The 17,133-nt window shown below is 40.0% G+C and overlaps 1 protein-coding gene across 1 annotated transcript in view; it reads right to left on the reverse strand.

Moving 5' to 3' along the window:
• Window positions 1-14,724, reverse strand: part of SUCLG2 (succinate-CoA ligase GDP-forming subunit beta) — a 138,390-nt gene extending 123,666 nt beyond the window's left edge. Inside the window, exon 1 of the mRNA XM_074879096.1 lies at window positions 14,614-14,724. Coding sequence (XP_074735197.1) covers window positions 14,614-14,697 — 84 coding nt within the window. The 5' untranslated portion in view covers window positions 14,698-14,724. The remainder of the gene's footprint in view (window positions 1-14,613) is intronic.
• Window positions 14,725-17,133: the final 2,409 nt, after the last annotated feature.

Raw genomic sequence — 17,133 nt, forward strand, 5'->3', positions numbered from 1 at the left:
TGCAGTTTCCTATTTCTGCTCAGATGACGCAGGGGTAACCTGCCACCATGGCTGCTCGCTCCTACGCCCTCCCAAGTGGAGCTAACCCAGCAGAAAGCTTCTTTTGCTGCCCACTTAACTCGGGGACCCAACCAGGTGAAGAGGAGCGCCAGCGCAAGAGACACAGCAGCAAGGCAGTGGTGAGGGCAGGACCACCCCTTCTGACAACAGCCTGCCCTCACCCCGGGGCAGCAGAGACTTGACTGCATCACTGCTGGCAAACCAAGCCTGGGGAAGACAAGATGAAGCTACATACTAAGGACTCAGCTGCACATTGCCTTCTGGAGCAACTACTCAAATTCACTGCAATTCATTGGAGAGAACAGTAACACTCCAGAAGAGCTATAGTTCAGAAGTCTACAGTTTAAAACAATCAAATTATTATTTTTATTACTATATTAGGTGTTTGCGTCACCATTTTAATTCTAGTTCATGCAATCAAAACAAACACTTAGTTAAATCTTCCCCTGAAGACTTTCACGTAGTTCAAGGAAAAGCCATTTTCTCTTGTCATGTTGCAAAGTTCTTTTTCTAGGAGCCACTGCAAACGGAGATAGGAAGGCAGGAATCACAGTGCATCACAGCAGGGAACATGAAGAAATCAAACATCAAAGAAATAAAGAGAAGAGCTTTCTTGAACCAGTAACAGTTTAGAAAAGGAACCTATTTTAACTGAAAAGCTGAAGAAGATATATTTAGTCATCTCAACCTTTTTAGTTAAGAGAAACTAGTTTTCTTCCATCACCAGGCTGCAGTGATTATTCTAATGCAGCGTAATAAGGCAAGGATATAAACTGCAGATTACCTACCTGTAGACAATAAAGCATACAACTAATAAATGCCAGTTGACATCGCATGTCTATTGAGAAACAGGCAGTCACCAATTACTAACAAAATGAGAATTTGTTTGTTTAATGATTATGCTAATTTACTGAACTCTTATTATACAGATATACAGGCAGTATTGATGGGTTCCATACGGCATTATAAAAAGTATGCCTGAATTGTTTCAAAACAAATGAAACCAGAACATATTGTCACTATTTAAAGGAATAACAAAAGCCAGGTAGTGAGTGAATCCTCAGGATGAGCTCTCTGAGAGAGGAACAGGTTTGCAGAAGTGTACAGACCTAAAAACCTACTGCTGCAGCAGAAAACGGCACATTTACGTGCACGGGAACTTACACCCAGGGATTGTGACCCTCTGAACAGAGGTGGGAGAATGTGCCCATCTGGCATACAAGTGTCAGCGCTTCATAAACCCTTGCAGAGGCACATGCTGGACTGGACATGTGTTAACACACGTCTGCTCTAACAGGTAGAGTCTGTTTGAGAAACTGAGATGATACACCAGCTCTGCTGAGCTCACCAGGGCAGAGGTTGAAGGACTCTGATTAGGGACAGTGAAGAACCTGGTACCTTGCATTTTCCACACAACCACCTACTGTACCTTGTTGTTGTTACTAATAAATTCTAAGCTGTCTACAGGAATAGAGTAGTAAAAGATTGTCCATGTGCAGATTTAGTGCAGTGCAATGTGGCCCTGAAAACAAAAGCAGCTATTAAACTTTCAACTTGTAATTTCTCTTTGCTTGTGTTGGGGCTGCATCTAGTTTCTCTTTTTATCTCTTATGAATTTTAAGTTCCTAAATTAAGGAGGAAATAGAAATTGGTTTTTCACTCAAGAAAGGAATCACTACAAGCAATATCTGTCAATTTGTAATCATTTATTCATACACAATTTAAATGAGAAACAATATTACTTTCTCCTTCAAATTTCAGGTCTTGCCAAAGGAGTTTTATTTCAATAATATTGTAGAAATGAATAGCAATTGATATCAAATAAACACCTATAAAATACTCTCTACATGGCCATATAAGCCATGCTTCTGCTTTTTAAGGAGATAATACAAAGTCAGACACAAGAGACTGCAGCAGGGTGCACTTTTAGTCAGAGTAAGAAGATCTGACATTTATGTGTAATACAGGACAGTTCAAAGTAGCAAGATCCTGCAGAAACCATTAGAAAAAGAACAGTTTCAGCCTCAACCTGAACAGTGTACCCTGAATGTTAAAATTAACCCAAGAGAGTGAATGATTTAACTAAAGAAATAAGCCTACTGGATTTGACCCCAAAGTAAAGTCAGGAATCAAACTCCCCCAATTTCCTCACTGAAGTGGGTGAACCTTCCCAAAACTTGTTCACTAGTTGAACTCTCAACTTTGCAAGGCAATTGAATCTAAAAATATGTGGCTCTATTCGAGCTTTTTAAGATTAAAACTCAAATGCCATCATGACTGGGGGGTCTGAACATTTCATTCACTACCCACTACCACAAAATTAATTCATGAATAAATATGTAAAAGATTCATGAAGATTTACCTCTTCCACCTCTAAACGAACATTCCCTGCCACTAAAAAATATATTTAACTGTAATGACATATTAATCAATATTCTGTTTGGAAACACATAATGATACTTCAACATCCCTCTATTTTTGATTCAGCATTTTCTTTCCTCTCTCAATGGTGGAATCCCTTGGCTGGGAAAGAGGAACGTCAGGAGTGCGTCCATCAGTTCTGAAGTGGCTGGATGCTGTCAAGGCTTTCTTTTCTTTATTTATCTCTTTCATTAACACCCACCTTCTAAACCTTTCCACAGCGGCTCCAACATGAAACACTATATTTTGCAGTGCTTTAACATATGCCACAAAACCAGAAGAGGACTCCAGAAGACAGCACCAAACTCATTCACATATTATTCACAATTCTGGAACTTAGATTTACAAAGCCATATAGATTGGATTAAAAAAACAGAACAGTATCTATTCAGGAACCTTTCCTTTTTACCTAAGCCATAGTGATATGCACATGAAAAACACAAAGTTTTAGAAGCATCTCTGTTATGTCTTGAATATTTCACAGTGTTGCAGATAAACCGGTAAGGATTATTTAAGCTTCGCCAGTCTCTTAGTAAGTGTACTCAGGGTGGAAGTGGGGCTGAAAATCCTGAACTGCTATTTTAACAAAACTGTAATGCCTCCCTTAACAGTTCTGAATGTTCCTGCTAGCTGTCTACTGCAAGAAACCCTTACTTCAAGGGTTCTCAAACATCTCTCTCTCTATGCCTTTCCGTCTTACTCTGTTCTTTTGATTTTATCTTGTACTCCTCCTTGTCCTTTTGTAATCAGTCTGATTGCAAACTGATTGATCCTAAGCTTAACCTCTGCACTCCCCTGGAAATGATGCAGCATGGTGTGATGTTTCTACACTGCAGAACTCATTTGGGTCATTAGCTCAAGAAAAGAAAAAAACCCGAAACTACACAATTCTGTTCCAATGTGCCTTTAAATCACATTTATAAACTCAGCTTTCTGATTTATCCTTCTGTTTACTTCCCATGCAAGGAAGCAGAGACAAGAATGAACTTGAAGCAAGTCCTTCACTCATTGCAGATTTAAAGTCTCCAGTAATGATTATACTTTATAGACTTATTTACAGCTTGCTTACACACAGGGATTTTGACAGCTATTCTGTAAATACACTCTCCTACCCACTAAGCTCCATTGTAAACCACCAGGAACATGCACAGGGTCAGACCTGAGCTCCTTCTGTCATCCTTATTCTCCTTATCTCAGAAAACCAGAATCTGAGCCCACATCCTCATGCATCACAAGGCAGATCCTAGCAGCTACCACCTGAATGATCTTTCTGGGTGTCTGCGGATATGGTTTTGTGAGGACTGCAGTCCTCAAAAGTAAAAGGGGAGACGGTGGAAAGAACGTCCTCTTGAACTGTAAGGGCCTGACCTCACTACTCCATTTCTCATACCTTGCCAGGCTATTGTTCAGCAGTTGTTTCAGTCAGGCTGCTACAGATTGACCTCCAAATTAAGGAGGACACAGCCAAATCCCTGACAACCTGCATCCTGCCCTCTACCCAGGGGAGTATTGAGGCCTCTATTTACATGCAAACACCAAAATAGAAATTGCTGCAAATTAAGTGACAGCACACTTTTGACACTGAGAATTTCTCTGAAGGATTCTGCTTAGCATTTAAAGGCTGACAGAGCAGAGCTGAGTACACTCCAATCCCACTCACGTTCACCTGAGCAGTGAATCATTAACAACTTCTGAAAACCCAGCCGAAACATGGCAGGCTCCTTATTCTATGAGGTTATGGGAAATGTTTCTGGTTTGAACAACGTGCCTAAGGTCACATAACAAACAGGATGTCAAGAAAACAAAGCAGCCTGCCCAAACACAAAGCTGCTAGTCCACTCAAAGGGGCAAACAATGCTCTCCCCACTTACTTCAGAAAACATTTAAAAAACATTTTTTTCTTGCATTCTTTAATCAAACTTCAGCAGAATAAAACAGTACTAAAAATACTTATTGTACATCCACATGTGCCCAAGAAGCAAGGGTGTCTACAGAAGCTTTATACTTCTGGAATCAATTTTCAGAGCTTTTTCTTGGGTAAAGGAAACAAGAATATGAATTCACAGATTAATTTCTGCTTTTGTCATGTGCTAGCCATCAGTAGCTCTGCTTTGCATTAGTAATTAATTTTAGTCAAATTATGTTCATTTTGCTTATTTAAAACTTCAAAGCTTTAGGAAAAGCATAGTTTCCTGACCTAAAAAGTAAGGGCTTTGAAGTATCTGATGAAAATAAACTCACTACCATACACAAGTGCATAATTAGCCATAATCAGTCATAATGCAGAAAATACCGTAATACATTCCCTGACTTTGCAAATGAAAGATTGTTGGTGATATGCACCACATATTCTAAAAGTGAAATGAGCTATCTTCTCCACATAAACCAGAAATATTCTTTTATTTTAAATATCTTGAGGGAAAGTTTAATATTTTGTTCTCATCTTATGAAGTGTTTAACTTCCTAATTTTTTACAAGATTAAAATTACACTTTTATGCAACTATGAAGAAATGCTTTAAATATTAAATATAACCAGGAAAAACTAATTCTAAAACTATTTTACCACCAACCATGAGATATAAAGAGTAGGCTTTTCAGCATATCCCCACTATCAATTTTTTGTCCACTTCATCCTAATTAATCGTCCTGAGCTGTTAGGAAATTCAAAGCACGGTCAATGGGTTGATCAGAAATGTTTCTGAACTCCTGTTTCAAGTAATCATACCTATCAAAGAAGCGTTTCATACCTACCATACCTTGGAAGAATACTTTTTCAAGTGTTAGGAGTCACTGATATATTCAGAAAAACACCAATAAAATGCCAATTTAGACAGTTTGAGCCCTATTTCTCATCAGAAAGAAGCAAATATGAAACATAATCACAGTTTGTTGTTCCAGTTCTTTAATACTTGGAGTCAAATCATAATTTCCATGCTACCTAATTGTGTCATCACAGAAGATTACAACTTTGAGCAGTAAGCAGCATAGCACTCCCAAGCAATAAAGATGCAAATACCCACAGCAGTAGAATAAAGAAATATAGAAAAATATCAACAGAAACAGTTCTACTGCACGCCTAAGTCATAGCTGGTTTACCAAACTAGTGCAGAATAGACTGTAAGAGTTTCTATCCTGGAAGCGCAAAAAAAAAATGACTGGTACACAATTTTTGTTTAAATCGGAATGCTTCACACTTTTACTGTTAGTAAATCTTGTTTTTAATTAGACCTAGAGCAACGTGAAGCAAACTCAAAGGAACAAACATACAAGAGAAAGACAGCCTTCCGGCTGCTTGGGCAGAGTTGGGGAGGAACCAGAAACTGCCACAGAATAATTGATGAAAGTATGCCTTTAATAGGAAACCAAATGTTGTAAATATTTTTTCTTGCTTTGCAGATCATTTATTTATTAATACTTCTCTATTATTTACCCTGGAAATTCACCCTGCTGCCATTCTCAAATCTCAAAGCAGGCCTAGGACACTACGAGCAGCAGCATCTCTTCATCATCAAATGACCTTCAAGTGGATTTCTACATTTCTACCACCACTGATCAAACATTCCAGGCAAAAAGTCTATTTCAAGTCATCTCTAAAAGAAAGCAATCTCTGATTTCTTGCTTCCTGGAAATGCAGGCGGGTTCATCACCTGTGCTTGGCCATTTGGAATGACTGAGGCTTGCAGACACGTGGAAGCTGGGTGTAGAGTAAAAGCTAATCAGCCAGCAAAGGGAGTAGGGGAGAGCAATTCTTCATCAGAAACATGTTCGTCAAGTAGCTCTTTAAAAACACTGCCTACTTGCCAGTTGATAACATTAATCAGGCACAATGTGGCAGAGGTCACCAGCTAAGCCAATGCCAACCCAAAATGGCTGCTCATAAGAGAGAACAAAGTAATGAACAAAGCCTTCAGCCGCTGGCAGAAATCCAAAACCTGTCACCAGCCAGAAACCCCCCAAGCCCACCTCCCGCGTGAGGTGGGAAGTGACAGCTCTGCAGAGTCAGAAACTCCCAAGTGCTCCTCCCGGCCCTGGGCTCCTCTGTGACAAGCACCAAGCGAGACATCCCATCTCCACCTCAAATCTCCCACTGCTATAGGAATGGTCTAAAAAAATATCCTAGACAACTGGCTATGACGGGTGGTTTTTCTGAATATCTCTGTTACTAGATCTTCAAGGGAATAAGATGTATTATACTGAGGTCAGGGACTTAAACACACACTTTGCTTTTTAATTATAAAATCTCATTTTATTTCACTCTTAACAGATGCTACCAGCGTGGTGTGGGATGAGACATCTCTGCACCAGTGGAAGGAAATACTGAAAAATGACCAGATGTTACAATCCATAATCTGTTACAGGTTGCAAGACCGCAGAGAACTCAAAACTCCTCACTTGCCCATCTGACAGACTGACACCTCTGCCATGTTTTTGTCACCTTGGCTAGACTTTCAGGCAGTTACAAGATTCTGGAAATGGACTGACCAAAATAACGTCTCCATTACACAGGGAAGTAACTGAGAAGACATGGAAGAAGTCCCAAATAGACAGGTTATGCACCAGTGTTTTTCTACCTGTGGTTGATGCCTCATATAAAAAACCATATGCAGCACCTAAAACCCAAATGTATAATAATCATAACATAGATCAGAAATAAATTAAATATAGCCTTAAAAAAAACCCCAGAGTATGCATAGTTCTGAATGGCACTGATAAACTTCTTAAAACATATGGCCTAACTATATGGAGGGAGGGGAAGGAAAAGGAGTTTAATGTTATGGCACAGAACTTCCATGCCCAAAGGATGTCACTACTTCACTGGTTAAGGGAACTGGAAATATTCACAGCCTCATTCCTAGTGCTTATTACAGCCCATGCAGTATCCACCAACACAAACAACATCCATTGCTCTTCCTTCAGCTACAAAGCCAGTCATCTCACCAGAGAAAGCTATCAGGCTGTCCAAGCATCTCCCTTTCATAAATCCAACCCAAACCATTCTGTGATTTAACTGAAAAACAAACCCAGACTGAAACTCTGCATGAAAGAATTCAATTAAATAGATTCACTGTTTCCAATGTGTTTGCGGTGGCAGAGTTGAAGAAGTTAGAAAATTTAAGGGAAAATAAATTTCTCATGCCATCTTCAGACCTTAAGCAAGTAATATGTTGACAATAAAAAAATATTTGGTTGTTTTTAATAGCCCTTTCATCTATAATTATCATAAATATTTATATATTTTTCCTATACCTGTCACTGTTATCTATAATTTGGACATACAACTTTTCTCATAACTGGAATTTCCCTGACATTTTTATACCGGTCTTGTGTATGAGTAACTTTTTTTTGCACAAGGCAGTAACTGTTTTCTTGGCTGCCACTAAATTAGCAGATGTCAAATTAAACTGTTCTTTTGTCCATGGATCCCTCAGAGGAAGATCTCAAAAGAGTGATGAAGTGTTCCACTAGTAATCTGTGTCTGGTTGTTAATTTGCAGCTTCATATTTTTTAGTCAAAAGTCTTGGACAAGCAGACAAACCTACCAAACATGATCAAAAATCTCCCTTAATTGTCCATTCCTGACAATTCCTACAAAACTTTTGCATCGCACAAAGAATTTAAGTGGACAAGAGTTAGACACCAAAGGTAAAGTAACACAGTAGGAGTGATTCTCTCTCCTCCTGACACAAATTGAGACTATTGCTCATTGCTTACATTCCTCAGGGTCTATCTACTCCTGTACTCCTTGCCATTTTTCATCTTTCCCAGTTATTGTTCCCATGAGCTTGCTTATTCCTCCAGAAGTATTCCAAACACAGTGTACAAATGGGTGTTTAAAGTTGCTGCTACTGATGCTCTCAAAGTATCTACCCATTTTCAGACAAATAAAGCTCTTCCACTTACAGTTTAATCCTTGAAAAAAGAATAAAATAACACTATTGTTCCAAACTGAATTACTGCCCACTGAATCCTGAAGGTCAGTATTTTGCCTGCTCCACCTTACTTTAGACAAACTGCCAAATTTATTAACTTAAAATGCCTGGGCACTGTGTAAAAAATCACTTCTTTAAAAATGTGGAAAGCACACTGCAAAGTTGCAACATTTATAATGCCTCTTGAACAAACTAATTTAGCTGATAAGGACTTATCCGTAACCTTTGGTCCTTCATTTGTAAACAACACAGATCTATACCTTTTTATTATGAAAAGCAGAAAACTAAAATCCAAATCATTAATTATACAAAGATACAAATGATAGAGACCAATTTAAACTACTTTGCTCTCTAGGGCCAATCAATAAAGCACTACTGCACAAATTAAAGACAAACAGGGTGGACTGAAATTGATCTGTCACCAAGCACTACCAATATGCAAGGTAAATAAATCCAAATGAATAATAATGTATCGCTCACAAAATATTTAAAAAGTGCTTTTCTTAAATTAAACAGTCCTTGAGTGTAATAGCCCAACCCACATTCATGCCCAATGGGGATAGTGCCTAGAGCTTTATGATTTTGGATTCTAAGCTTATACACTATCAGATCATCACAGAAATAAAACAAAATGAAATTCAATTTTGGGATACAGTCTTGTAGTTTAGGAAACCTATGAGCAAGCAGAAAGAGACCAGGAAGAACAAAGCTCATGGGTAAATCTGCTCAACAAACCAGCACCTTTTAAACAAACAAACAAGAAAATGAAACTCAAGAACTTTTATTTACTGAATATGTTTTGTGCTATCAGCATAAAATTTTAACTCAAGATTTAAAAAAGTGTTCCAACAAATAAGTGTAAACACTTGCTATTTTTCAATGCCTTCACAGCCAACATTTAGCCACTAATGCTACAAGAACATCACCATCAGCATAACGTCACAAACAAAAAAAACCTACCACAAAAAAAAAAAATTTTGAGTTCTTATTTTCTTATTTCCATTACCATATTAAATGAAGGCTTCAGTTCACAGCTTAGAATCCGTTTTCAGTAATATTCATGCAACAGAGACTTCAACAGCATCTATTCAACAGCACAGCATACCTCCACTATTAAGGAATTTTTCATAATAGTGAATCTTAACTTCTCCTAGTTTCATGCCTACTCCTGCTGTGTTATCTAGTTAAAATAAGATCAATAGGCAGCTATTAATTATGGATCAATGTTTAATTACCAGTTCCAAAGTTATCATCATAATCAGTTGCACAGATAACATGATTTCTATGTGCAGTGTTTTATTAAAATGCTATGGAGTGGGGAAGAGATGAGTATACAGCTAACTGATTCACAGATGTCTAGAAATTGGCTTTCTCAGCAGTGAGTATTAAAGGAAATTTTCTGGAGAAAATCCTTAGGGTATATGCTCAAAGCTGCAGATTATAGTCTCAAACATGCACAGAAAGATTGGACTGGCCAAGGCAATAATGAGCTGAACTACTTGCTACAGATGTGGTCAACAGCAACAAAAAAAATACAACACTCGGGTTAAGCCATCCTGGAACTGTACGTGTGAGTCTCCAAAACAGAGAGTGGGAGAATCATAGCTCTAAGCACTAAATGAATACATTTCCAATTTTTGCTGAAAATGAACCTTCTAAACAAGAAAGTGGAAAATATAGTTGAGAAATTATCTACTTCTGAGAAACAACCAAACCTCAGGTGTTTCTAACCCTCATCTCACTTTTCAGTATTCCCAAAAGAATCTCAGTCTCTTCACACATGCCTCATAGCATCCTTGTTGGCCATCATTAGCCAGAAAGACCAAATGGAAGTTTCTAAAAAAAAAAAAAATTAAAAAATGCCACATGCACTGACAATATTCCAGAGAAAAACAGAAGGAAACAATCACTCAGATATCTGTAAAGAAAACACAGAGTTTGTCTATCGACACTTTATCTAGTGCCTCAGGAGGCAGATCAATGAAAAAACACTTGTTTTTACAGCAAAAACTTTAATGAATCCTAAATATACCCAAGCAAGGTAAGAAGTCTCTTTTGGTAAACTGGTTGGGAGTTCAGATTGAGGGCCAGGAGGAAGGCTTTACTTATCCACAGCCAGGTTTAAGACAGCAGGTGTCCCAGCTAATCTCAACTTAATGTCATATTCATGAAGGCTGTCTCTTCTTGCCTAATTAGCCCTATCCCCTGATTATACTTACATGAGGTACAAAGAAAGGTAAATAAATGCAGCGAAGTGCACCTTTTCTACTTCAAGACAAAGCTGTGAATATCTGTGCCAGAGCCAGATTGCTCCCAAGGCAGGAGTTCCACCAGTATAAAACTAACTGAAAAAATAATTTAAAAAAAAAAAAAAATAAAAAAATCACAGTCTAAGGTTATATTTATGTTTTCATTTCCTTCTTTCTTCTCAAAAAAGGATTCGATAACCATGTGCTTAATGGAACTGCCAGGGAGGAGTGGGCCAAACATCTGCTCCACTTTGGCATTTCAGTTTTGTCTAGTTTGAAGAGGGCTTTCCAGTCATTTGGTTTAAGTACCTATAGAAAAAACTGTTTGTGAAAGTCTGTAGGCTCATGTATTTCCTGCCTCTAAATATAAAACCTTAAAAATTATAGCAGAACTGTCAACCAGGAAAAGCCAAATAGGGAAACAGTCCGAACCTTCAAGAAACTTTTAAGAACTTAACATAAAGCTAAGAAAAAAGTAAGAATTTGGCATTGAAATAGCTTCTGAAGTCATGAATTTAAAGTTATTTTCAGTAATGTTTTCTGTTGCATGGAAGATCATTAAACTCACAGCTGATAGCTTCTTAACAAAGACAGAACTTTCTCTGTTCAGCATTAACGAGGCTTTATAGGTAATTCAAGTCTAGGAATTGAAGGCATCTGCAGTGAGCAACCTTGTACAGTTCCCCATTTTAAACATACATAGCATTCAGCAGACTTTATAACAGGAATATTGTTTAATTCCATCTTCCCCATCTCCCTTTTTTTCAATATTTTCAACATGCATGAAATTTGGAAATGTTACGGCAGGACTGAGCAGGACTGAGGACCATTTTGAAGGCTAGAATAGGGTTGCATAATGCACCAGCCAATCTGCTCACTGTATTAGAAAACTGGAGAGTTACCTTAAGCATATTTTTTTTTATGATTCTGATTTAATTGTTCCTCATTTATATTCATCGCTGAAATCCACTGCATCTGAAGCTATTTTGAAAACACAGCATTCTCCCAAAGGGCCCAATCCAACTCCCATTCAAATAAACAGCCTTCAATGGAGCCTATTTGTTGCTAGCCAACAAGATTGAATTCTGCTGCAGAGTGGTCCCTGGAGCGTTTGTCACAGCTCTTTACAAATATTGCTCCAGTAAGAGCAGGTCTAAATATGCTTGTCCACATGCACTGCAGACAACTGAAATCTATCTTTTATCTTCTTGAAACACTTGGTCAGATTTAAACTCCAAAAGCACAAAGAACCGAATCTATCAAGAATATAAAAAGTAAAAAGAGTAAAAAATGTCTAACAGTTATAAAAAGGTAAAGAGCCAAAGGGAAAGCAGAAGGACAATAAAATATTTTCATGTGATAGGATCAAGTACCATTTATTCCACCCCCAAAATGAAGTTACACAGAAAAATGTTTGTGTGTAGATTACGACAGTATACAGCCAAACTCCTCAAAAAGCTTGTTTCAACACAGCCATGAACAACGGTTTTGAAATAATAAGAAATTTTGCAACACATACAAAGCGCACAAACACCACTCCAGTAGTAAGTCATGAAGGTTATGAGGAAAGATCTTAAATCTCACCAAGTATCTACTCACACAGGGTTACCAAAACAACAAAGTTTGAGACTGATAGGTCTTGATTATGTCCTTAACATAGGGAAGACCTGTATCTGAAAAGAACAATGTGACAGGCTTTGAGAAGAGGGCAGGTTTTGCTGGTTTATGGTACATAAACAAATAAAAGTAACAGTGTAACTCCTGGTCAGAGCTAAGTAGTGAATGATACAAATGAGAAAAACTCTTACTCTCAGATACTTTATCCTACTTTTTAGCACAGAAATGAAGACTCTGGCTGATGAATTTATTTGTAGTTTAAAGTCTGAGACAGTGAAAGATCAGATTATTTAGATGGAAATTCTGTAATGTAACACTGCAAAAATGAAGACCTTTCTACAGGAAAGCGTTTTACTTTGAAATTAAGAACTTGATTTGTTGCTATACAGTACTGATGTGATTCTTGAAAATAGTCTACTTGGAAAGCACAGAACTTGTGAGATGCTCTTAGTATCTGTCAAGAGTTCAGAAAGAGAATAATAAAATTTGATTTATAATACAAGTTTAATATCTCTATTTCACAAGTAATACACAAAAAAGATAATTTTTTTTTTTTAAAGTTGGCCACATTAACATGCCAACAATACTCTTGAGAATCTGAGCTGTCCAGTGACGTCAGTGAGGAAACTTACAGGCTCACTCCACACTTTGAGAGATGACAGAATAGAGCATGAACTCCTGATTTCCACCCGCACCTCAAATCCCCACTGCAGCGCCAGATAAAGACAGGGCTTGAAACCAAACTCAACCAAAGCACCTTCTACACTTCACTCTGAGATGACTCTGTCCAGACATTGCTCTGTACTCAAGCCTTACAAAAACCCTCTGTAACAGCCCTCCAAGAACAGTAGGGACACACACAAAAACGGGGAGGTTACCTCTGAGTTCCTTATTATAGGATCAGATCACACAAGTCATGATGCCAGGAACGCATCTTCAACCATGTAACACTGTTGGGACTGACAGGATTGCTCAACACAAATAGATTTCAATATTTATGTATACAGATAAACATATGTATATACACATTTATGTGTATGTATACATACGAACACATATACACTCTCTCCCTCTCTGTGTGTATATATATATGTATATATGAAATGGACACACACTAAACTGATTAACCAATTGCACCGAATTGCCAAATACTATACCCACCATTAAAAAAGGAAAGTTGGGCACAAAAGATTTCAGATTTAAAACCAAGCTAGCTAACTTCTTTCAGGTTAAAAGGTAAACCACACAAAAGTAGATGCACAACGCAAGTAACGTTCAGCACCACCACCACAGGCTTTATCCGACAGCCATCCCACGCAGCCGTACACCGGCAGCCACCAGCACCCCCCCAGGAGTGGCACCTGCGGAGCACAACCGGCCAGAAACACACTTTGTTCGCTCCGGAGGCTTTTGCTTCTGGGAAAATACTTATGCTCGGAAGCGTGGACCAAAGTAGATTCCCATGCAGCTGCTGATCTGATAAAAAGACAAAATAAAGAGGCTGGTTGCCAAAGGCACCAGAGCTGTCTAAAATGTTCATATCTCATTTTACCTTAGCATGTCTGCTGTTGGGGTGAGTAAAGAACTCCCGCTACACCTCAGGAGAGCTCCTGAGCGCCAGCCCTTCAAGGAGGCCCATTTACTCGTTCCCATCACACTTCTGGGATCCAAGACCACCGGGAAGTCAGAGCTATGACCGGTCTTTCCAGGTGAGCACAACTGGGCGTCCTCCCTCCAGCCGGACCTTTAGCCACCAGCACAAAGCCCAAACCAACCCGATGCTGCCACCTGAAACGTGTTTAAATAAATGATACGACTTCGTGCACAGTGTCACCTATTTCTGCTACTGAAATAATTGGAAGTACTTCCCGTTTTAGGGGCAGGGAGGCCTGCAGAGCTGGCTCTTCGGGCCACGCTCGGGCCGATTCAGCCCTGACCCGGCCGCTTCCCGACCTTTGCCCCGACCCCGCGAAGCGCCGGGCACGATCGAGCGAGGCCGCCGGGGCGGTTTATCTCCACCGCTGAGCCCGGAGTGGGGCTTAACGCATCCTCCGGGCGACAAAACCGGAGCAGCAGCCCGAGCTCCGCCAAGGCGGAAAGCCAAAGGTCTCCCTCCAGCTGCGAGCAACGGGCCCGCACAGGGGGGAGGCCCCGCTGGCCGCGGGGGAACGGCGGCTCCGGGGGGTGGAAAGCGGCGACTGAGGGACGGGGAGCAGGGCGGCTCCTGAGGAGAGGCTCCCCGGAGCGCCAGGTGCGCGGCCCGCCAGCCCTCCCTCGGCGCCTGGACCACGGGCAGGGCCGGTGGGATGCGGCGGCCGGGGCCGTGCTCACTCACCGGGAAGCTGCCCCGCCGGCGGGCGGATCTCAGGGCCAGGTCCCGCAGCACAGCCCCCGCCTGCCCAGCCAGGGGAGCCGCCATCTTAGCCGCGCCGCCTGCCCCGGCGCTGTCTCCGCCCTGCCCCGCTCCCCGGGCGGAAGCTCGGCGCGGCCCCGCGGCGCCCACCCCCGCGGCGGGGAGGAGAGGAGAAGGGACGGCCGGGGTGGCCTCCGCCGCGGGGGTGGGGGTCCGTGGCGGGGGGGGGGCATCTTAGGGCAGGGTGCATGAGTGAGGCCGGTGCGAGGGGCGGGCGCGGGAGGGGGTGACCGCGTGTGGGGCCAGTGCGGGTGGCTGGAGCAGGAGGGGCTCTGTGGGGAAAGCGTGGGTAACGGTGTGCAGAGGTACTGCTCTGGCTTTTTTTTTTTTTTTTTCATGGCTAAAAAGCACGGGTTTTTTTAGTTTTTTTCAAAAAGAAATAGTAAATTAACCCAAGTTAATAAACCCTAATAAGCCCTGCTGGGATCCAGCTGGCTGCTCATAGGCACTTTAATCTGAACTCCATAAAATGCCTGTTTGTTCTTTATCCACAGGTAAAACCTGTTAGTTAACGCCAAAACTGAGCTGCTGTATTCAGGCCCACCTGGGGGACAGTGCTTAAGACCAGAGCCCTGATAGCTCATGATTCATCACGTGGATATAAAATCTAACATATGAGCTCCCAGTCTGAGCTGTGGTTCATGAAAGTGAGTCCCAGAAACCAGATTTGTGAAAATACCTCATTCCATCCATCAGGAATGACTTAGGGGCTGGTGTGGACACAGGTGTAGTGTGTTTACAATCTGAAGCAAGCTCAGGAGTCAAATGCCCCGATCTTCACGGTTACTGAGCATTTCTGTATCTGTTTCTGGTTAACGCACACTCTGGATAATCCATGTATGAGTAATGGAGAGTTGACACAAATTACTAATTAACAATGATGGTTTGGAAAAAAATTTGTGAGAATAGAGCAGCAGATGAGATACCCTTGCAGTTTTACAACAGTTCATATTAAATTCACCTATATTGAAGCATGCAGCGTTTAGCATTTTATGCAGGCATTAGTTATGCTGAACATTATTTATTCAGTTGTTTATGATGAAATAGTTGGATAAACAAAACAGCCAAATCCCCATCTTCTAGTCCAGGATGTGAGTGGGAACAAAGGAGGATGCTCCTGTCAGTGCATAGAACTTAACTCCTAAACATGTTTTTCAGAAAAAAACAGGACTGAACAACTCCTTTATTGGAATTTAATCCACAAATAAATTATACTTCTATTAGAAAAAAAATCTCCAATTTCATAAAAACTGAGGTGCTAGAAAATTCTGAAATTGAACAGTTTTGTCTTTGTCATGACAATTTAGGTAATGTAATATGTTTCAATAAAGAATCTGAAGATGCAGCTCTTTGATAGCATTGAGCAATAATGTATGGTACCCAGTATTAACCTAGGTATTACTGTGTGCTTATTCTTTCAAAATATTATATACTGACTTTGGTATTATGATGGAGGAAATATAATTTCATTTTTAGTTTCATGACTGTGGTTCAGTAAGCACAGTGTTTCCTATTCATACAAACTATTATGGCTGTCTGCATTAGGTTTATATATATAACAGGTATATAAGCTTTCAGATAATGTGTGTGGATTGCATGCAACACTATCATTTAATGCTATGAGGAGCACTTTCAATGAATAATATAAATAGTGGAGAACCTTCTTTGCTATATTTTTTTATTGTTTAGATTTAGTAAATGGAAAAACACTGTGCAAACGTAGTCTCGGTTAGTCACCAAGACATTATTTTTTTGTATCTCTAGGGTAGAAGATACCTGATCTTTAAAGTATGAGGAGAAAAGGTATAGAGATTCATTGTTTTCACATTCAGTTTCCTTCTACATATGTGTAGACCAATGAAAATTTAGATCAAACAGGTCTATGAAGCAATTAGCAGAGCAAGCAAGAGCCAGCTTTCTTGGAGTACGGGGTACAAGGGTATGTGTGGGGCTGTGTAAAAGAAGAGGTACACATTCTGAATTATTTTTAGAAAACTCCCTTGGGATGCAGGAATTTGGGAACAGCTAAGGCGTAGTCCCAACACACTATCCTCACAAATAAGGAGGGGAGGAGAATGAACTGCAAAATAAAAAAGGGTAGAGGGAGAGAGGCTGATTTCAAAGGACATTCCTTCCAGGTTTCCAAACATTCCTCTGTGTATCTCATGGGTATGCAGCATTTGAGGGTGCTGCCTTTCTCATATCTTCTTCAGGATGCATAAAAAGCTAGATTGTAGCTAAGCTTTTTAGCAGTGGTCTACTTAATGCAAAACAACCAGCAGTGTCTTTGCTATTAAGTTTAAAAAAACATCGCATAAGGCATAGCTCTTAAGAACTTATCCTTAAACCTAAATAGTTGATAGCATTCAAGTGAAAACATTTAAAAAACAAAAAGTTACCTTTTCACAAGTAAAGCATAATTTTAAGTGTTGTTTTGCATTT

This window comes from Strix uralensis, chromosome 10 (assembly GCF_047716275.1).
Source record: "Strix uralensis isolate ZFMK-TIS-50842 chromosome 10, bStrUra1, whole genome shotgun sequence".
NCBI lineage: Eukaryota > Metazoa > Chordata > Aves > Strigiformes > Strigidae > Strix > Strix uralensis.